Raw genomic sequence first — 24,022 nt, 5'->3', positions numbered from 1 at the left:
GCTTCACCTTAGCATGTGTTCTTTGCAGGTGTTTGTTGAGGTTTGACGTGGTGTTTGCAGCAGTGGATAACAGCTTCTGGCCTGGACACAGTTTGCACCTCACCGTCACATTCCTGTCTATTCTTCGGACGAACTCAAAATAATGGGCATACCTCCACCCCTCGAAAGTTATCGCTGACTCTGCCATGTTTATGCAGCACTGCACGTGGAGATGTGGACGCGCAAGTCGCGCAGATTACGTACATATAAACCTGCGGCGGAAACCCCTCTTGTCTGTCAGTGTGATTATGACTGATTTTATAAAAGTAACGAAGTAACGCGTGTCGGGGCAATGTTAGTAACTGTAGTGTGATTACTGAATTATAAAAGTAACGCGTTACACTACTCCGTTACCGACAAAAGTTACTTTGTAACGCGTTATACCCAACTCTGCATTTCAAGAAGATTAAATGTCAACAGCAAACTTCACTTATATTTGTACGTTTCCTTTCTGCCGTCTACGTGTATGCAATACCAAGAGTAGACCAGCAGATGTCCCCATTCAGACTCAATGCAATCATTCAAGATCCAAGGGTTATATTATCATGTGCACAGCAGCTACAGTGTAGTTCTGGTAATGAACATCTTAGGTCCAGAGCTCCTCCAACAGTGCAACATATTATATAAAGGACATAATACAGTAATAACACAAAAATAAAAATAAAAATAGTGCAATGAAACAGAGCACGATAGATTTGAATAGAAATAGTGCAGGTGAAAGAACAGTCAGGTTAAAAGACATCCAAAGCATGGACTTGTTTTCGTTGTACTTTGGAAAAAAGGTTGTTCACTATTGCCACGTAGGTTTAATTCACCATCAAAGAATAGTATACTTACAGTCCCTAACAGGTACAGGTCTTTGCAGTTTGATCATACAAAACAAACAGAACTCCCAATCGCACGCAGAGGTACCAAATGCCCCAAAATCCCAAATCTTACCCAGTAGTCAATACCAACTGGTAAAATAAAAACAAGCCCTGGTTGCTGCTCTCAGGAGGGAGTCCAGGAGAAACGAGAGAAGGAAAGTGGCCTTCGCTCAGAATGTGTGTTACCTTCAAGGACAAGGGGGAAAATGTACAGGTAGCAAAACAGAGGACTAGACTTCAACTGTCACACACACTCCACAAGGTTTTACTTCAGCTTAAGCTCGAGCTCTTCGTAAAGATACGGGTCCAGCTCGCAGAGAGCGTTGATCAGAACCCTGCTGGCTGCAGCTCCTTTATTTCGCACCGCGTCCACCACCTCTCGTGCTCCTTCATCTTTGGGTTTGTTTCTGGCTGAATCCATTTCAGATTTAATGATCACTTCAGACTCAAAGAGTTTATCCAGAAGGTCCTTCAGGACAGGTGGAGTCACTCTTTGAACGAACTCTTTCCGAACTGAGAACAGCCACTGGACGCTGCTCTCTGCTGGGACTCTGTTCTCTGCTGGGACTCTGTTCTCTGCTGTGACTCTGCTCTCTGATGGGACGCTGCTCTCTGCTGGGACTCTGCTCTCTGCTGGGACTCTGCTCTCTGCTGGGACTCTGCTCTCTGCTGGGACGCTGCTCTCTGCTGGGACATTTCTCTGGGATAATTGCCGCCTTGGACCTGGTAGATAAACAGGGGAAAATACTTTTGTTGAATAACCAACAATCACATTAATCAGATCTCTTAAAAATGTAAGTAACGCGACATTCCCAGAGGTGGATTTCTGTTCACTTAAAGTTATAATATGTAACATGTCCTCATTAACCTCTTCATCACGATGGACCCGAGCTCGGGTCCGAAAACGCAACATCTGCAAGAAACAGCGTCTGAGGGCTTCTTAACATTTAACAAACTATGAATGTTTCATATCGACTTAACGGGAAGAAACTCAGCTAACTGACGATATGAACCATTTTTAGCCAAACGAAACACAACTCTAACGCTGAGCCTCTGAATTAGCCCTGAGCGAAAAAATGCTAACACAGTTAGCACAGAAATCACGGTATATACCCTTATTACTTATCGTAACTGCACATGCAATCCGGCGATTAGCATCGTGAGATTCCACAGATTCCAGAGATATCAGTATCATCTCTAAGCGATAACATTCGCGACAGGGGAAGCAAACACAGACATCACAACACGTAGCTTCACGGAGGAAACGGGGACATATTCTCACCTTAGTTGCTGTTTCTGATCAAAAGTCGTGTTCAATGGCATCAAAACGATAAAACGCTGCTGAAGGTTAATCCAATGTGTCTGTGTCACTTTGAAATGATTACTGATAATCCATCTTCATATTTACTAATCTGAGCCTAGGTTTCAGTTTTCAGCCTTCAGAGCATAACATTGCTTTCGTTTTGCTGCGCGTCACAATCACTCCTCTTTGGTAACTTTAGTTTTTATCCCATCATTCAAGGGTGGTTTTCACTATAAGTAATGTATTTTTTTTGGACGGACACTATCATTTACTATGTTCAATCTGAATTGACTTTAAAATAAAACAATTATATATTGATTCTGACTCTTCTACATCCAACTCACAGGTTTATCATTGCTTTGAGAAAAAAGTTTATTAATTTAACCTTTTTAGAAGGGAAGATATGGTCATTTGTTCTGGGAATGTCATTTTCGAGCCTGAAACCTGAAAGACAGGCTCAGGGCTTAACAGGTTAACATGTATAAAATCTCCTACACCTATGTTATTCATGTTTTGTTGAGTTGTGTACGTACATTATCCCAAATGGTTCAGAGAGATGTGTAATTTTAAAGGTAACAGTACGTTCATCACGGTCTCCTGTAATGGCGCTGTATCCAATTAACCATTAGAAGATGAAGACTACAACTCCCATGATGCCACGCTGTTTCACCACCACACTAGTTTTTACTATAGTTTAGGAATATTACAGGTTGTGTGTTTAAGGTCGTAATGATGCGCTGCCATGGAGCCTTAATAGAGAAGGCTATGAGATGGAGCTTTAGAGTTATCCAGTCTATCACTGGGTCTGAGCTCAGGTGGAGTCTTTACCTTCCAGTGATACGGGACAAGACCAGACAACGTTTCCATCTTGGTCCTTGACCTTCAACACCACTTTCTCTGTGCTCGTCGTCAGGTAAACTAGAAATGTCGGATGGTAGTTTGGTCCAAACCTGGATTCAAATTTTTTACTCTGAAAACCAGAAGGAGAAGTTAAATGTTGATCTGGATCTTTCCTGATTGTGGATCCACATGCAGATACATGTGTGTAAATGATCATTGTGTTTCTTTAGAAGAGTATCAGTGACTCACCTCAGGGTGTGTGAGGAAGCCCTCAGGTTCACAGTGCACACTGTATTTGTGATGAATGTGCAGCTCACAGTCGGAGGAGAGTCTGATGTTCACAGTACCTCTTTGTTTTTCAGCAACCTTCAGTAACAGGACATTTTGATCAATTTAAAACAACATGTTGACAGACCTGCTCTACAGAGATATAAGAATTACAATCAATTAAGAATAACAGTGTGTGGACATATTGTGTGTAGATTAATTAAAGTGTATAGGTTAGATACTTTTTGATGAAATTCCACTCCAACACATTCTCTATATATTTATTAGGGTTGTCAACATTAAAGGTGGGGTAGGTAAGTTTGAGAAACCGGCTCGAGATCGCTAGAATTTGAAAATACACAACCGGAGAAAATCTGCCACTTCCTTATAGAGCCCCTCCTCCAACACACACGAACGTGCACATGACCAATGAGGGCACGAGATAAGTTTGTGCACAGATGGAAGGCTGACAGGCAGGTAGGCCATCCAGTTATTTTAGCCGGGCCGGCTAAAATGATTGGTCGTGCTTTTTACAGTACTACAGCTTCCACAGATGATATTTTTTTATGGATTTTTTGTCAAAGCACTTAAGATATTCATTGCTATCGGGATGTTAAGAGCATTCCATGGAATATAACAAAAAGTGTATCTCGAGACGGTTTCTCAAACTTACCTACCCCACCTTTAACGTGTCAAAACTTGCGATTAATCTGGAAACCTTGACGCGTTAAAAGAATTAATGCATATTAATCACATGACCCATTCCTGTATGCGATCACACAAGATGCCGGCTCTAATCCCTAAAAACTACCAGAGGGTTGGCTAGCCATGGCTAACATCACTATGATGTCTAATGGAAGATCAAGGACAAAACTCCCCAGTTTTAATACTTAATGTCCGGCTCTGACCTGAGGACAAGCAAAGGATGTTGTAAAGCCACAACGAACCTTAACGGCACAAAACCCACGGTTTAAGGATTTTTTGCTCCACTGATCTAAACAAATACTCCCCGTCGTCGAGACGTCTTGCCTGGTGGAAATTAGCAAATAGTTAATTCCTTTTCTTTATTCTTCTATTCTATATTTTAGCCCTCAATAACTTCAGCATACTTTCAGCTACAGAAACCAAATATCAAAAATATTCAGCCTTTTCAGCACATGATGGAAAACTTTAAATGACTTCAAAACTTTGTATACTTTTTGAAATATTCATCTTTATAAACTATTTTTTTAACATGTAACTCAATGGGAGGAACCTTCAAATCCTCTTTTAGCTACAGCGTGCACCAAATGCTACTCCTTCCACATACTTTCATTCCAACTTTAAAACAGACACAAGACGTTCAGCTATTGAACTTGTATTCAGATTTTTTATATCTTCTACAGTTTTTTACTTATCCCAGTTTAGGTTTTGGTACATTTTATAATGGTTGCCTCTTGCCCCTTTTCCACCAAAACGGTTCCGGTTCAAGATCCGTTCTTTTTCTGGTGCTTAACTGGTTCTTCTCTTTAGTGTTTCCACCACTCAGAGCCCGACTGGTGCTGCCGCTGCTGCATCATGACATAATAAGTGAATGTGTGTCAGTCTGAATTGACGCTGTTTGGCATCACAACGCTGTTATGAAAGTTTCTCTGGTATAACATGGGTGATGTTAGCATAGCAACCGAAGCTAAACTGACTATATTGACTAGGCTACTTGTTGCTTGTTGCTTTAACTTGTGGCATAAGCCGTTTTCTACAGGCACATTTTACCGGCGTATTTTTCATTATGATTCTACTTGTGATAGTCGGACATGACAACCTGTGCAGTCCATGTATTGATTCCATCCGATAGCTGCTATAATACAAAACAACACGTCTGCCTGCTCTCCAATGATCAATAACAGCGAACGGATGGTCAAAGTAAGGTACAAATAAACAGAATCACACGAAGCCTGGTTAGTGTTGCCTGACTTTATAAAGTGTGTTTTCTTTTATAAGTGTGTCGTCGTGTTCTCAATTTGCTCAGCGCTACTACTTGTTACAACTCTTATTTGCCGTACTCGCCATTAAAGATCCCATGGCATGGCCATTTCTACTGATCATAATTCCATTGTTGAGGTCTACTAGAATAGATTTACATTGTTCAATGTTCCAAACTCACATTGGTTTCTCATACAGCATCTCTGTATAGTATGTGTATTCACTCTCTGTCCTAAACGGCTTGTTGGAGCTCCTGCCCCCCCCCCTCCCTATGAGCCCACTGTACTCTCTACATCCTGACTCTCTACGTCCTGACTCTCTACGTCCTGACTCTCTACGTCCTGACTCTCATCGTCCTGACTCTCTACATCCTGACTCTCATCGTCCTGACTCTCTACATCCTGACTCTCATCATCCTGACTCTCTACATCCTGACTCTCTACATCCTGACTCTCTACATCCTGACTCTCTACATCCTGACTCTCATCATCCTGACTCTCTACATCCTGACTCTCATCGTCCTGACTCTCTACGTCCTGACTCTCTACATCCTGACTCTCATCATCCTGACTCTCTACATCCTGACTCTCATCGTCCTGACTCTCTACATCCTGACTCTCATCATCCTGACTCTCTACATCCTGACTCTCATCATCCTGACTCTCTACATCCTGACTCTCATCATCCTGACTCTCTACATCCTGACTCTCATCATCCTGACTCTCTACATCCTGACTCTCATACATCCTGACTCTCATCGTCCTGACTCTCTACATCCTGACTCTCATCATCCTGACTCTCATCATCCTGACTCTCTACATCCTGACTCTCATCGTCCTGACTCTCTACGTCCTGACTCTCTACATCCTGACTCTCATCATCCTGACTCTCTACATCCTGACTCTCATCGTCCTGACTCTCTACATCCTGACTCTCATCGTCCTGACTCTCTACATCCTGACTCTCATCGTCCTGACTCTCTACATCCTGACTCTCATCATCCTGACTCTCTACATCCTGACTCTCATCGTCCTGACTCTCTACATCCTGACTCTCATCATCCTGACTCTCTACATCCTGACTCTCATCGTCCTGACTCTCTACATCCTGACTCTCATCATCCTGACTCTCTACATCCTGACTCTCATCGTCCTGACTCTCTACGTCCTGACTCTCTACATCCTGACTCTCATCGTCCTGACTCTCTACGTCCTGACTCTCTACATCCTGACTCTCTACATCCTGACTCTCATCATCCTGACTCTCTACATCCTGACTCTCTACGTCCTGACTCTCATCATCCTGACTCTCTACATCCTGACTCTCATCATCCTGACTCTCTACATCCTGACTCTCATCGTCCTGACTCTCTACATCCTGACTCTCTACGTCCTGACTCTCTACATCCTGACTCTCTACGTCCTGACTCTCTACATCCTGACTCTCATCATCCTGACTCTCTACATCCTGACTCTCTACGTCCTGACTCTCTGCGTCCTGACTCTCTACGTCCTGACTCTCTACATCCTGACTCTCTACATCCTGACTCTCTGCGTCCTGACTCTCTACGTCCTGACTCTCTACATCCTGACTCTCTACGTCCTGACTCTCTACGTCCTGACTCTCTACGTCCTGACTCTCTACGTCCTGACTCTCTACGTCCTGACTCTCTACATCCTGACTCTCTACATCCTGACTCTCTACGTCCTGACTCTCTACATCCTGACTCTCTACATCCTGACTCTCTACGTCCTGACTCTCTACATCCTGACTCTCTACATCCTGACTCTCTACGTCCTGACTCTCTACATCCTGACTCTCTACATCCTGACTCTCTACGTCCTGACTCTCTACATCCTGACTCCTGACTCTCTACATCCTGACTCTCTACGTCCTGACTCTCTACATCCTGACTCTCTACATCCTGACTCTCTGCGTCCTGACTCTCTACGTCCTGACTCTCTACATCCTGACTCTCATCATCCTGACTCTCTACATCCTGACTCTCTACATCCTGACTCTCATCATCCTGACTCTCTACATCCTGACTCTCTACATCCTGACTCTCATCGTCCTGACTCTCTACATCCTGACTCTCATCATCCTGACTCTCTACATCCTGACTCTCATCGTCCTGACTCTCTACGTCCTGACTCTCATCGTCCTGACTCTCTACGTCCTGACTCTCTACGTCCTGACTCTCATCATCCTGACTCTCTACTTCCTGACTCTCTACATCCTGACTCTCTACATCCTGACTCTCTACATCCTGACTCTCTACATCCTGACTCTCTACATCCTGACTCTCTACGTCCTGACTCTCTACATCCTGACTCTCTACATCCTGACTCTCTACGTCCTGACTCTCATCATCCTGACTCTCATCATCCTGACTCTCTACGTCCTGACTCTCATCATCCTGACTCTCTACATCCTGACTCTCTACATCCTGACTCTCATCATCCTGACTCTCATCATCCTGACTCTCTACGTCCTGACTCTCATCATCCTGACTCTCTACATCCTGACTCTCTACGTCCTGACTCTCTACGTCCTGACTCTCATCGTCCTGACTCTCTACGTCCTGACTCTCATCGTCCTGACTCTCTACGTCCTGACTCTCTACGTCCTGACTCTCATCATCCTGACTCTCTACATCCTGACTCTCTACGTCCTGACTCTCTACGTCCTGACTCTCTACATCCTGACTCTCATCATCCTGACTCCTGACTCTCTACGTCCTGACTCTCTACGTCCTGACTCTCTACGTCCTGACTCTCTACGTCCTGACTCTCATCATCCTGACTCTCTACGTCCTGACTCTCATCATCCTGACTCTCATCGTTCTGACTCTCATCATCCTGACTCTCATCATCCTGACTCCTGACTCTCTACGTCCTGACTCTCTACGTCCTGACTCTCATCGTCCTGACTCTCTACGTCCTGACTCTCATCATCCTGACTCTCATCATCCTGACTCCTGACTCTCTACGTCCTGACTCTCTACATCCTGACTCTCTACGTCCTGACTCTCATCATCCTGACTCTCATCGTTCTGACTCTCATCGTCCTGACTCTCTACATCCTGACTCTCATCATCCTGACTCCTGACTCTCTACGTCCTGACTCTCATCGTCCTGACTCTCATCGTTCTGACTCTCATCGTCCTGACTCTCTACGTCCTGACTCTCTACGTCCTGACTCTCTACGTCCTGACTCTCATCATCCTGACTCTCTACATCCTGACTCTCTACTTCCTGACTCTCTACATCCTGACTCTCATCATCCTGACTCTCTACATCCTGACTCTCATCGTCCTGACTCTCTACATCCTGACTCTCTACTTCCTGACTCTCTACATCCTGACTCTCTACTTCCTGACTCTCTACATCCTGACTCTCATCATCCTGACTCTCTACATCCTGACTCTCATCATCCTGACTCTCTACATCCTGACTCTCATCATCCTGACTCTCTACATCCTGACTCTCTACATCCTGACTCTCTACATCCTGACTCTCTACTTCCTGACTCTCTACATCCTGACTCTCATCATCCTGACTCTCTACGTCCTGACTCTCTACGTCCTGACTCTCATCATCCTGACTCTCTACGTCCTGACTCTCATCATCCTGACTCTCTACGTCCTGACTCTCATCATCCTGACTCTCATCATCCTGACTCTCTACATCCTGACTCTCATCATCCTGACTCTCTACGTCCTGACTCTCTACGTCCTGACTCTCTACGTCCTGACTCTCATCATCCTGACTCTCTACGTCCTGACTCTCTACGTCCTGACTCTCATCGTCCTGACTCTCTACGTCCTGACTCTCATCGTCCTGACTCTCTACATCCTGACTCTCTACATCCTGACTCTCATCGTCCTGACTCTCTACGTCCTGACTCTCTACGTCCTGACTCTCTACGTCCTGACTCTCATCATCCTGACTCTCTACATCCTGACTCTCATCGTCCTGACTCTCTACGTCCTGACTCTCTACGTCCTGACTCTCTACGTCCTGACTCTCTACGTCCTGACTCTCATCATCCTGACTCTCATCATCCTGACTCTCTACTTCCTGACTCTCTACGTCCTGACTCTCTACGTCCTGACTCTCTACGTCCTGACTCTCTACATCCTGACTCTCATCGTCCTGACTCTCTACGTCCTGACTCTCTACGTCCTGACTCTCTACGTCCTGACTCTCATCATCCTGACTCTCATCATCCTGACTCTCTACATCCTGACTCTCATCGTCCTGACTCTCTACGTCCTGACTCTCTACGTCCTGACTCTCTACGTCCTGACTCTCTACGTCCTGACTCTCATCATCCTGACTCTCATCATCCTGACTCTCTACTTCCTGACTCTCTACGTCCTGACTCTCTACGTCCTGACTCTCTACGTCCTGACTCTCTACATCCTGACTCTCTACATCCTGACTCTCTACATCCTGACTCTCATCATCCTGACTCTCTACATCCTGACTCTCATCATCCTGACTCTCTACATCCTGACTCTCTACTTCCTGACTCTCTACATCCTGACTCTCATCGTCCTGACTCTCTACGTCCTGACTCTCTACGTCCTGACTCTCTACGTCCTGACTCTCATCATCCTGACTCTCTACATCCTGACTCTCATCATCCTGACTCTCTACATCCTGACTCTCTACTTCCTGACTCTCTACATCCTGACTCTCATCATCCTGACTCTCTACATCCTGACTCTCATCGTCCTGACTCTCTACATCCTGACTCTCTACTTCCTGACTCTCTACATCCTGACTCTCTACTTCCTGACTCTCTACATCCTGACTCTCATCATCCTGACTCTCTACATCCTGACTCTCATCATCCTGACTCTCTACATCCTGACTCTCATCATCCTGACTCTCTACATCCTGACTCTCTACATCCTGACTCTCTACTTCCTGACTCTCTACATCCTGACTCTCATCATCCTGACTCTCTACGTCCTGACTCTCTACGTCCTGACTCTCATCATCCTGACTCTCTACGTCCTGACTCTCATCATCCTGACTCTCTACGTCCTGACTCTCATCATCCTGACTCTCATCATCCTGACTCTCTACATCCTGACTCTCATCATCCTGACTCTCTACGTCCTGACTCTCTACGTCCTGACTCTCTACGTCCTGACTCTCTACGTCCTGACTCTCTACGTCCTGACTCTCATCGTCCTGACTCTCTACGTCCTGACTCTCATCGTCCTGACTCTCTACATCCTGACTCTCTACATCCTGACTCTCATCGTCCTGACTCTCTACGTCCTGACTCTCTACGTCCTGACTCTCTACGTCCTGACTCTCATCATCCTGACTCTCTACATCCTGACTCTCATCGTCCTGACTCTCTACGTCCTGACTCTCTACGTCCTGACTCTCTACGTCCTGACTCTCTACGTCCTGACTCTCATCATCCTGACTCTCATCATCCTGACTCTCTACTTCCTGACTCTCTACGTCCTGACTCTCTACGTCCTGACTCTCTACGTCCTGACTCTCTACATCCTGACTCTCATCGTCCTGACTCTCTACGTCCTGACTCTCTACGTCCTGACTCTCTACGTCCTGACTCTCATCATCCTGACTCTCATCATCCTGACTCTCTACATCCTGACTCTCATCGTCCTGACTCTCTACGTCCTGACTCTCTACGTCCTGACTCTCTACGTCCTGACTCTCTACGTCCTGACTCTCATCATCCTGACTCTCATCATCCTGACTCTCTACTTCCTGACTCTCTACGTCCTGACTCTCTACGTCCTGACTCTCTACGTCCTGACTCTCTACATCCCTGACTCTCTACATCCTGACTCTCTACATCCTGACTCTCATCATCCTGACTCTCTACATCCTGACTCTCATCATCCTGACTCTCTACATCCTGACTCTCTACTTCCTGACTCTCTACATCCTGACTCTCATCATCCTGACTCTCTACATCCTGACTCTCTACATCCTGACTCTCTACATCCTGACTCTCTACGTCCTGACTCTCTACATCCTGACTCTCATCATCCTGACTCTCTACTTCCTGACTCTCTACATCCTGACTCTCATCATCCTGACTCTCTACATCCTGACTCTCATCATCCTGACTCTCTACTTCCTGACTCTCTACATCCTGACTCTCATCATCCTGACTCTCTACTTCCTGACTCTCTACATCCTGACTCTCTACATCCTGACTCTCATCATCCTGACTCTCTACATCCTGACTCTCTACATCCTGACTCTCTACCTATCTCTACGTCCTGACTCTCTACGTCCTGACTCTCATCGTCCTGACTCTCTACATCCTGACTCTCTACATCCTGACTCTCTACGTCCTGACTCTCATCGTCCTGACTCTCTACATCCTGACTCTCTACATCCTGACTCTCATCATCCTGACTCTCTACTTCCTGACTCTCTACATCCTGACTCTCATCATCCTGACTCTCTACATCCTGACTCTCTACATCCTGACTCTCATCATCCTGACTCTCTACTTCCTGACTCTCTACATCCTGACTCTCATCATCCTGACTCTCTACATCCTGACTCTCTACATCCTGACTCTCTACGTCCTGACTCTCATCATCCTGACTCTCATCATCCTGACTCTCTACATCCTGACTCTCATCATCCTGACTCTCTACATCCTGACTCTCTACATCCTGACTCTCTACGTCCTGACTCTCATCATCCTGACTCTCTACATCCTGACTCTCTACATCCTGACTCTCATCATCCTGACTCTCTACATCCTGACTCTCTACATCCTGACTCTCATCATCCTGACTCTCTACATCCTGACTCTCTACGCATTTTCAGCAGGAAATGCATTTTCTAGTTAGTATTAAAGTAACTAGTAGTCCATCCGCCTAGAGTTGGTGCTGACCGCAGAGAAAACGTGCTTAAAGACTTTAAAAGAATGAAACTATCGTGCTATTACATTACATTACATTACATTTAGCTGAAGCTTTTATCCCAAGCGACTTACAATAAGTGCATTCGACCAAGAAGATACAAACTTGAAGAAAACAGAATCATATAAGTACATCAGGTTTCATAGAGCCAACACATTTCAAGTGCTACTCAACTGACTTTATCAACTGCTATCATATTATCTCTCTCAGTAGGGGGCCTCTACTTCTTAATGTCTTTTTTAACGTATTTTAAAGTATTGAGGTAAACTTCGAGTTTGATAACCAAAGTAGAGTGTGGCACTCCATGTTAATAATGAAGAAATAATTATTAAATCTGCACAAGCAATATACGCAAAAGATTCACTTCAGATCTTAATCTTCTCCCAGCACGAGAACGTTTGCGAAGAGGAGCAGTGTGTGTGGAAACAGGTTTAAAACCAGTGTTTAGTCTGATGGTGAGCACATTACCTCCTCCACAAGGACGTTGTTCTGCAGAAGATGTACATCCAGTATTTGATCCACTCTGTCCGCGGGTCGTAGGAACAGCAGAATTTGGCCATTTATCGGCCACCCTAGAAACCTTTTCAATGTATCGATGATAACGCCAAAGGAAGAGAGATGAAGCACCTTCACCACCACGTGAGTGCGTGTGACCTCCAGCGGCTCCAAGACGCTCAGGCCTTCATCAGTGATGTGGACGACAGACAACAGGCCGTCCAGGAGCAGCGCTGTGGAGCAAAGAGCTGGTCATCTGTTGCTTTGCTGCTGAAACAGCTTCATCATATTCAATGACACTTTAGTTCAGAGCTAATGTTCATCTGATGTCATTCACTTTGGAGCCTCACTGGGATGTACCAGTTTATATCCTCCACCTTTTATGTTAATGTTTAATTGTTGTTCCGTTCCCCTGTGATCTTTCTGGAGGTGAGCATGCGTAATTATTTTCTAATTTAAAAGACTGCTGAGATGTTTGTAATCTGCAGCCAGAACAGCTTGACTGTGTTCGGTCTCATGTCTGAGTGATTCTCTAGACGTGTGAAGAGTTTTCTAAAGCTTTCAGGGCGTAGAAAGTCTAACTTATAAATGTTGTTGTCTGTTTTTTTTTGTACATGCTTCAGCCAGACTGACAATGTAGAGAGCAGAAAGAGCAACAGATGGATAACAAAGTAATAATTAATCAAACTGCTAGCTTAGAGTGAGTTAGCGTTGAGTTAGCACTGTTAGCAGCTAAACATGCTGTGGACTGACAGGTCACAGTTTACATGTCTTTAATATACAGTGAGGAGACTGCAGAGGCCCAAAGACACTCCAACTCAGTATTTAGAGCTGCATTGCATCGTCTGCTTCAATAATGATGTCATGAAACACATCGATTAAAGGTGGGGTAGGTAATTTTGGAGAAACCAGCTCGAGTGCAGAATTTGAAAATACACAACCTCCTCCAACACACACGAACGCGCACATGACCAATGAGGGCACGAGATAAGTTTGTGCACGAGATGGAAGGCTGACAGGCAGGTAGGCCATCCAGTCATCTGCCCCGGGCCGAGGCAGATGACTGGCCACGGCTTCCACAGATTACATTTTTTAATGTATTTATTGTCAAAGCATTTAATATATTCATTGCTATCGGGATGTTAAGAGTATTCCATGGAATATAACAAGTGTTTCTGAAATAAATGACATACCCCACCTTTAAATGGATGTTTTTAATGATTTAATTCTTCTTCTTTTGGGGGCACGACTATTTTGAATGTAAAGAACAGATTTTGTGTCTGAATTAACTTATCTTTGTTAAACTAGTTTAATAAAGCTGCTTTATAACTTTTTAACGGTAGTGGATATCATAAGGTGCTAAACATTATATAAGTGTATTTGTTAACACTAGATGTCTTTACCATCCTCTGTCTCACTGTGCGGCAGGTGGAGCTGGCAGACGGCAGCTTCATCAGAACTCTTCACGTCGAACAGCGGCCCTGCTGCCTGCTTGCCAGCTGATTGGAGGAGACTCTCATCCCAAGGGGCCGTCCTGTACAGAAGCTCCGCCTCCTTAGCCATGATGAACACCAGGCCAGTCGAAGCACACTGGAACTCACCTGGACCAGTACACCTGAACCTGTAGACACACAAGAGACAAGTTACTACAAGAAGCCTTCACTGGCCTGTGTTCTGACTGACAGGTGTTCATCCAGCTGGATCTGACCTGGAGGAAGGTTTGTTGAAAGATCTGAAACACCTGATGGTTACAGGAACATCACTGAAGATGTGTCCACATGCATCAGGATGTGTGTGTACACTTTCATTAAATTAACAAAATGTCTAGTCCAGCGAGGATCTAGACTGGTACAAGAAAACAATCCTACACACAGAGGCATTATTTTATTCATGTCTGCTGGAAAGAGATTGGATGCAAAACCTCAAGGTGAAAGACATGACATCAAACACAATGAAATGAATATATACCTGTATGAAGACTCAGGTGTGTGTTCAGGTGAGAAGGATTCAGGAGCCTGGAACAAACAAAGTTATTTATTATATTAGAAATCAAGTTAAGTTCTAGCTTCAACTCTGTGCAGCTGCTCCTCTCTCACCTTTGTGTCTGTCTTCACTTCCTGTTCCACATCGGAGTCACCTGATGGAGAGAAGAGGTGAGAAAAATAATAATAAAACAATAATAATAATTATTGTACTATAAATACCTTTTAAGATCAGATTTATTGTACAATATCTTGATGAATGGAGGACATGGTTTCAGTACTCACAGGTCTTCTGGATCGTGGATCTGAACGTCTCTCCACCATATCCGATCCTGTAGGGATGAACACAATCCAACAGTTTGAGATCCAGTTTAAAATAAGTGTTTGTTCTTTGAGTCAGCTTCAGAGTCCTGATCCAATGCTTCACATCCCATCATATCCTCTCTGCAAACACTACGACTGACTGCCACAGCTCTCAGCTGCATTACAGAGTTAACTAGGCATTAGTCCAGGAACAAAACAACTTCATAGAAAAAACAAACAGACTCACTTTTTAACTGTAAAATGTGTCTGTTAATGAGTTGCAGCTGACTGAACAACACATTCTCACTCACAACTCGGCCTATGTTGACGTTGTGTCAGGGTCCCTGTCGTCACTTTCCAACGCAAGGGGGGGCCCTTTAAGCGTCGAGTTTCAACTCAGGTGTTTAAAGGATCAGAGTGAATTATGCAGAGTAGGATTTGTCTGTTAACAAGTTGCTCCTGACTGAAATGTGGCTTTGCATTGTCAGCTTGCATTATATTGTTCTTGGGAGAACGCAAGAAAAGAAACATGAGATGAACAAAAGGAGAAACTGCAGATAAATGGTAACATCACTGATGTGTTGTGCTAAGCTAGGCTACGCCTGGAAGGTGGAACTGGAGAGATTCCCCAGTGAGAGGAACACATCCACCTCCCTGTGTTCAATACAATCCTGCTGAACCAGCAGAGACTGAGTCGACCCCTTACTGACCTGAGAGTCTCCAGTCTGCAGTCTGGCCTCTCCAGAAGATCTCTCAGCTCCACTCCTGAATCCTTCAGATCGTTGGCACTCAGGTCCAGATGTCTCAGATGGATGTTGGACTTCAGAGCTGAGGCCAGAGCAGAACAGCTGATCTCTGACAAGCTGCAGCCCTCCAGTCTGAATAAAGAACACATGATGTAAGTTTAGAAAACAATGTTCCTGATTGAAATAATGAAAGGTTTAATAATCTGATTATAGCTGGAGAAGTAGAGAATGTAGACGTTTATAAAGTGGACTCTCCCGACAGGTTAAAAACAGTAAGGTCCAAAAAGTGAAAAGAGCTCTCATTAATATGAAAGACAACGTTCTTCACCTTCAATAAAAAGTGGTGACTTCACATCATAAACTCTGCTCCTTCTACACTAACTTGTGATGTGCAGCCAGACAAATCAAAACCCACAGAAACTGATTCAACTCAAGATCACAGAGTTTACAAAGAAGTCAGGATGAATTTAGAAGAAATGTGATCAAAATAAATAGAGAATATTTATTTCAGGAATAGTGGAGACATAGATCACAGCATCTTCAGTGTAAACTATTCAGTCAGTTTGAGCATCATGCAGCTTCAGAAACATGTTAGAAACAGCAACAACTGAACATATTTGTTAGTGTTTGATAGTTTTAATAGAAATTAGGGCTGTCAGTTGATTAAAATATTTAATCGCGATTAATCGCATGATTGTCCATAGTTAATCGCGATTAATCGCAAATGAATCGCACATTTTTTATCTGTTCTAAATGTACCTTAGAGGGATATTTTTCAAGTTGTGTATGTGTGGCGAGTCGCGCCACACATACACACAAAGACAGATAACAGGCTCATCACAGACAAACTGGATGTGGCCAAGTACTTGAACATTTTTTTCACAAACATAGCCACAACTCTTGTAAATAAATTACCCTCCCACTCAGGGCTTTTTGGAGTAGATCACATCATGACCTACTACAAAAACCTAGGGGTACGCAAAGATGATTTCAGTCTAGCAAGGGTAACAACAGCAGAGGTACTCATTAAACTGAGCGCCCTCAAACCTAACAAGGCCACTGGCCACGACAATATCCCCTCCAAATTCCTCAGAGACACAGCAACCACCATCTCACCAGTCATAGCTCACATAATTAACCTCTCCATAAAACAGGGAAAAGTTCCCAAAGACTTCAAAATTGCAAGAGTAACCCCCCTGCACAAAAAGGGCAGCAAATTGGACCCAGGCAACTACCGCCCTGTTTCTATACTTACCTCCATCTCGAAAGTCATGGAAAAAATAGTATATGAACAGGTCGAAAAGTACCTCGCGGAAAAGAAACTAATCTATGAATTTCAATCTGGCTTTAGAACATCCCACTCCACTGACACATGCCTTCTTTATTTGAACGACCACATCAAACAAGAGGTGGACGAGGGTAAATACTGCGGCATGGTGATGCTGGACCTACAAAAGGCTTTCGACACTGTCAATCACCCCATTCTGATTGACAAGCTAAAAGCAATTGGTTTTGATAAACTATCGGTGAGCTGGATGCAATCCTACCTGGAGGGGAGAGAACAGATGGTGGAGGTAAACGGTACTCTGTCCCCCCCCTCCCAGTGAGCTGTGGTGTTCCACAAGGAAGCATATTAGGGTCCGTTACTGTTCCTAATTTATGCAAATGACATGTCATCAGCATGTGACTGCAACTTGTTCCTGTTCGCGGACGACTCAGCCCTGCTGGTCTCTGACAGGAGCAGATTGCAGGTTGAAAAAAACCCTCAGCTCCGAGCTCGGCAGAATCTGCACCTGGCTCGCCAATAATAAATTATCATTACACCTGGGTAAAACAGAGTCCATTCTCTTCGGTTCGAAACATAATCTCAGCAAATCCGACGACTTCTCAGTTGCAGTGGGTGACATTATTGTCACTAGTAAGAAGGAAATTAAATACCTAGGATCTATTCTTCAGGCAAACCTCTCCTGTGACAAAATGGCATCCAATGTAATAAAAAAAGTCAATCAAAGAACTAGATTCCTATACCGGATCTCCTCTCTGGTAAACAAAAACACCCTGAAAACTCTGGCAGGAGCACTCATTCAAGGGTACTATGACTATGCTTGCACGTCATGGTACCATAGCACCTCCAAGGCGCTAAAAATAAAACTTCAAACATCGCAAAATAAACTGGTCAGACTACTGCTTGACCTTTCATCTAGAACCCACCTCACCTCTGCCCACTTTGACAACCTAGGATGGCTTAGAGTAGACGACAGAGTACAGCAACTTGCAATGGGCCTGGTCTACAAGATCCACTACACCTCTATGGTACCCATGTACATGTCAAAATTCTTCCTAAAGGTCAAGGAATACCATGATCATAACACCAGAGGGAGCTCCACAAATCATGTAAAACCCAGATTTGGCACAAAAAAGGGGAAATACACGTTTCGCAATTATGCCACATCAAGGTGGAACGCTCTTCCCACAACTGTAAAGGAAAGTAAAACTATACTTACCTTCAAAACCTCTCTTAAAGAGCACCTTCGGGGGAAAGCATTGCAAAACTGGCCCCGGTAATGGTACAAATCTCAACCTGTCGTACAATGGACAGCTTCCCCCCCGCATCTATGTATATACTCGCATTTTAGACTCTGTTACTAACTGTATATCTGTAGACTTGGTATGTCTTAAATGTCCGGTTAGGATGTATTAGAACGAAATCTAAAATGAAAATTGTAATTAAGCCATCTGTATGTAAAAAACCACCTATATGTAAATTGTAAATAAGCCATCTGTATGTCAAATATGTCTTATATGTCTTAAATGATATGATGAATTGGAAATGGGGGACCCTGATGTAAACAAGACGAAAGTCTTTCTCTGGTCTGCATCCCCTTAACAATTGTATGTTTTGAGCTGTACTGTACTGTACCCAATATACAAGCTGTTAATAAACTTTTCAATCAATCAATCACACCCTCCCGGTCCTCCCGATGGCCAGTCCGGGCCTCCCGGTGAGCGTGGAAGTGTGGTCTGCCACAAGCGGGCGGCAGGAGCGGGGCTGTCAGCATCAGCTTGTAGATGGTATTTTAAACTCGATGCGCTCTGAAACTACGGGGCGGCCGAGGACAAAAAATACACATGCGTTAATCGCGTTAAAATAATTAGTGGCGTTAATTTTTTTTTTTGCGTTAACGCGTTATTAACGCGTTAACTTGACAGCCCTAATAGAAATATGTAATTAGTGTATTCATGTGTTTATAATGTCATTTATTTTAAAACATGACGGAGAATAAAAGATGAATTCCAGGTGTTTAAAGGTTCAGAGTGAATTATGCAGAGTATGATTTTTCTTTAACATAGCTCTGCTACAGTCAATGAACTAAACCACAGAAGAAGAAAGTAGACTTTAGCATTAAGATGCTCAGTGAGGATCAGGATCATATCAGCCTGATGTCTGCAGCTCAGAGTCAACACAACTCTCACATATTCATCTCAGCACAGAAGATAGAGATGGAGAACTGACCTGAGAGTCTCCAGTCTGCAGTCTGGGCTCTCCAGAAGATCTATCAGCAGCTCCACTCCTGAATCCTGAAGAGCGTTGGCACTCAGGTCCAGATCTCTCAGATGGATGTTGGACTTCAGAGCTGAGATCAGAGCAGAACAGCTGATCTCTGACAAGCTGCAGTACTCCAGACTGAATAAAGAACACATGATGTAAGTTTAGAAAACAATGTTCCTGATTGAAATAATGAAAGGTTTAATAATCTGATTATAGCTGGAGAAGTAGAGAATGTAGACGTTTATAAAGTGGACACTCCCGACAGGTTAAAAACAGTAAGATCCAAAAAGTGAAAAGAGCTCTCATTAATATGAAAGACAACGTTCTTCATCTTCAATAAAAAGTGGTGACTTCACATCATAAACTCTGCTCCTTCTACACTAACTCGTGATGTGCAGCCAGACAAATCAAAACCCACAGAAACTGATTCAACTCAAGATCACAGAGTTTACAAAGAAGTCAGGATGAATTTAGAAGAAATGTGATCAAAATAAATAGAGAATATTTATTTTAGGAATAGTGGAGACATAGATCACAGCATCTTCAGTTTAAACTATTCAGTCAGTTTGAGCATCATGCAGCTTCAGAAACATGTTAGAAACAGCAACAACTGAACATATTTGTTAGTGTTTGATAGTTTTAATAGAAATATTTAATTATTGTATTCATGTGTTTATAATGTCATTTATTTTAAAACATGACGGAGAATATAAGATGAATTCCAGGTGTTCAAAGGATCAGAGTGAATTATGCAGAGTAGGATTTGTCTGTTAACAAGTTGCTCCTGACTGAAATGTGGCTTTGCATTGTCAGCTTGCATTATATTGTTCTTGGGAGAACGCAAGAAAAGAAACATGAGATGAACAAAAGGAGAGACTGCAGATAAATGGTAACATCACTGATGTGTTGTGCTAAGCTAGGCTACGCCTAGAAGGTGGAACTGGAGAGATTCCCCAGTGAGAGGAACACATCCACCTCCCTGTGTTCAATACAATCCTGCTGAACCAGCAGAGACTGAGTCGACCCCTTACTGACCTCAGAGTCTTCAGTCTACAGTCTGGACTCTCCAGAAGATCTCTCAGCTCCACTCCTGAATCCTTCAGAGCGTTGTAACTCAGGTCCAGATCTCTCAGATGGATGTTGGACTTCAGAGCTGAGATCAGAGCAGAACAGCTGATCTCTGACAAACTGCACCACTCCAGACTGAATAAAGAACACATGATGTAAGTTTAGAAAACAATGTTCCTGATTGAAATAATGAAAGGTTTAATAATCTGATTATAGCTGGAGAAGTAGAGAATGTAGACGTTTATAAAGTGGACACTCCCGACAGGTTAAAAACAGTAAGATCCAAAAAGTGAAAAGAGCTCTCATTAATATGAAAGACAACGTTCTTCATCTTCAATAAAAAGTGGTGACTTCACATCATAAACTCTGCTCTTTCTACACTAACTCGTGATGTGCAGCCAGACAAATCAAAACCCACAGAAACTGATTCAACTCAAGATCACAGAGTTTACAAAGAAGTCAGGATGAATTTAGAAGAAATGTGATCAAAATAAATAGAGAATATTTATTTCAGGAATAGTGGAGACATAGATCACAGCATCTTCAGTTTAAACTATTCAGTCAGTTTGAGCATCATGTAGCTTCAGAAACATGTTAGAAACAGCAACAACTGAACATATTTGTTAGTGTTTGATAGTTTTAATAGAAATATGTAATTATTGTATTCATGTGTTTATAATGTCATTTATTTTAAAACATGACGGAGAATAAAAGATGAATTCCAGGTTTTTAAAGGTTCAGAGTGAATTATGCAGAGTATGATTTTTCTTTAGCATAGCTCTGCTACAGTCAATGAACTAAACCACAGAAGAAGAAAGTAGACTTTAGCATTAAGATGCTCAGTGAGGATCAGGATCATATCAGCCTGATGTCTGCAGCTCAGAGTCAACACAACTCTCACATATTCATCTCAGCACAGAAGATAGAGATGGAGAACTGACTTGAGAGTCTCCAGTCTGCAGTCTGGACTCTCCAGAACATCTCTCAGCAGCTCCACTCCTGAATCCTCCAGAGCGTTGTAACTCAGGTCCAGATCTCTCAGATGGATGTTGGACTTCAGAGCTGAGATCAGAGCAGAACAGCTGATCTCTGACAAGCTGCAGCTCATCAGACTGAATAAAGAACACATGATGTAAGTTTAGAAAACAATGTTCCTGATTGAAATAATGAAAGGTTTAATAATCTGATTATAGCTGGAGAAGTAGAGAATGTAGACGTTTATAAAGTGGACACTCCCGACAGGTTAAAAACAGTAAGATCCAAAAAGTGAAAAGAGCTCTCATTAATATGAAAGACAACGTTCTTCACCTTCAATAAAAAGTGGTGACTTCACATCATAAACTCTGCTCCTTCTACACTAACTCGTGATGTGCAGCCAGACAAATCAAAACCCACAGAAACTGATTCAACTCAAGATCACAGAGTTTACAAAGAAGCAGCACCAGAGTCTGAATAAAGAAAACATCATGTAAGTTCAGAGAACAATGGTCCTGCTTGAGATAGTTCAAAGTCTCATCATCTTTTCAGACCTGGAGAGGGTTCAGATGCCAATGTCAAAAATGATGAAGATACTTTTAGAAATGTAATAGTGAATAACTATAAATGCATTGATAATGCATCAGAAGAACCTCCTTCATCTCCCTCACAGCTCATCAGTACTGACAGCATCTTCACTGACTCATGGAGCACAGTGAGAGTCTGTGGAAGCTCACACACTGTCCCCTCACACATTTACTTTCTCTGCTTTCTGTTATTCTTGTCAAATATTCAGCAATTTAGAAAGAAATGTGAACTTATTCAAATATCTTTGTACTCAGGCAAATGATGGAATTATAAATATATCAATTATAAATACAGTACAAAACCACATGAACTACAGCCAGTGATCTGACCTCAGAGTCTTCAGTCTACAGTTTGGACTCTTTAGTCCAGAACTCAGCTGCTCCACCTCTGAATCCTGCAGATCTACTCTCAGCTTCAGCTCTCTCAGAGCGGAGGGGTCGGACTTCAGAGCTGAGGCCACGACTTCCCAGTCTAAGAATCCACTGGCAGGAATTCTGTTAGAACACATATTACAGAATTTGTTTATATAACAAAAGGGGAAACAACATATTTACTTCATGCATTTGAGGAAAAACATTTTGAATCTCATGATCTGATTACCACTGGATGTTAGTCTATTTAATATTTGGTGGAGTGTGATCTGATCCCATGTCTGTCACCTCTCTGCTAGCTACCTTCTAGACTAGAGAAGACTAGAGTCAACATAAACCACATATTGCTCTGTGTCTAATTTAACGATAAAGAAACTGCAATCATTTCATAATAACTTTACTGCATTCAATGACATATGTAAAGTTATTCTGTATGTTCTGATCACATGTTGCTGTGATAAAACATCCTTCATATTATTTTGACAAGGAAAATGAAGAGAAGAAAAAACTGTAACATTTTAAAATGATTAGAATAATTGTATTAATTCAATTTTGCTCTCACAGTATGTGAAACAGCAACAAGTTGTATAGTGTTTATTTTAAAAACTAAAATCCTTATCTACACTAATCTATAAAGTTAATCACATCTGGACTCACACAGCGTTCCTGCAGTTCCTCACAGCTGGAATCAGTCTCCGTCGTCCCTCCTCTGATGTTTTGGACTTCTCCAGGTCCAACTCATCCAGAACCTCCTCTGACATCTGCAGCATGTAGGCCAGAGCATAGTAGCGTTCCACAGAGAGTCTCTTCTCTGATCTGTTCTCTGACTTCAGGAACTCTGTGATCTCCTGATGTACTGAGTGGTCCTTCATCTCTGTCAGACAGTGGAGGATGTTGATGCTCCTGTCTTCATCAGAGACTTCATCACTTCTCATCTCCTTCAGGTTGCTGATGGCTCTCTGGATGATTTCTGGACGGTTGTCTGTGCGACCCAGCAGGCCTCCTAAGAGTCTCTGGTTGGACTCCAGAGAGAGGCCGTGGAGAAAGCGGACAAACAGGTCCAGGTGGCCATTTTCACTTCTGAGGGATTTCATCATGGCACTCTTTAGGAAGACATCCAGGGATGGGTAATCCTGATCACTGCTATCACTGTTGTCATCGTCCAAGTCTCCCTGCAGGAAGTCCTCCAGTACCTCTGTGTCTCTGTTGGTGTAACAGTGCAACATGTAGACTGCAGCCAGAAACTCCTGAATGCTCAGATGAACAAAGCAGTAGACTGTTTTCTTGAATATCACTCTCTCTCTTTTAAAGATCTCTGTACAAACTCCTGAGTGCACCAAGGCCTCGGTGAGATCAAGACCACAGCGCTGCAGGTCTTCTTGGTAGAACATGATGTGTCCTTTCTCCAGATGTTCAAACGCCAGCCTCCCCAGCTTCAGAAGAAGCTCCCTGTCAGCCTCCGTCAGCTGCTGTGGACTCGTCTCATGTCCCTCTTCATACTTCTGCTTCTTCCTCTTGGTCTGGACCAGCAGGAAGTGTGAGTACATGTCAGTGAGGGTCTTGGGCAGCTCTCCTCTCTGGTCTGTAGTCCACATGTGGTCCAGAACTGCAGCAGTGATCCAGCAGAAGACTGGGATCATACACATGATGTGGAGGCTCCTGGAGCTCTTGATGTGAGAGATGATTCTGCTGGACAGGTCTTTATCACTCCATCTCCTCCTGAAGTA

The 24,022-nt window shown here is 43.4% G+C and overlaps 1 protein-coding gene across 1 annotated transcript; it reads right to left on the bottom strand.

Annotated features, from left to right (window-relative positions):
* Positions 1–716: 716 nt before the first annotated feature.
* Positions 717–23,705, bottom strand: LOC117487530. Its single transcript, XM_034136165.1, has 11 exons — positions 22,953–23,705; positions 22,254–22,418; positions 19,392–19,428; positions 14,980–15,115; positions 14,809–14,849; positions 14,681–14,727; positions 14,116–14,333; positions 12,686–12,945; positions 3,298–3,414; positions 3,037–3,178; positions 717–1,628 (listed from the first exon to the last, which is right to left on the bottom strand). The coding sequence occupies exons 1-11, from the start codon at positions 23,684–23,686 to the stop codon at positions 1,171–1,173; spliced, it is 2,355 nt and encodes a 784-aa protein (XP_033992056.1). The 5' UTR covers positions 23,687–23,705; the 3' UTR covers positions 717–1,170.
* Positions 23,706–24,022: the final 317 nt, after the last annotated feature.

Source organism: Trematomus bernacchii, unplaced genomic scaffold (assembly GCF_902827165.1).
Source record: "Trematomus bernacchii unplaced genomic scaffold, fTreBer1.1, whole genome shotgun sequence".
Lineage (NCBI taxonomy): Eukaryota > Metazoa > Chordata > Actinopteri > Perciformes > Nototheniidae > Trematomus > Trematomus bernacchii.
The sequence above is the reverse complement of the archived record's forward strand: the minus strand, read 5'-3'. Positions and strand labels throughout refer to the sequence as shown.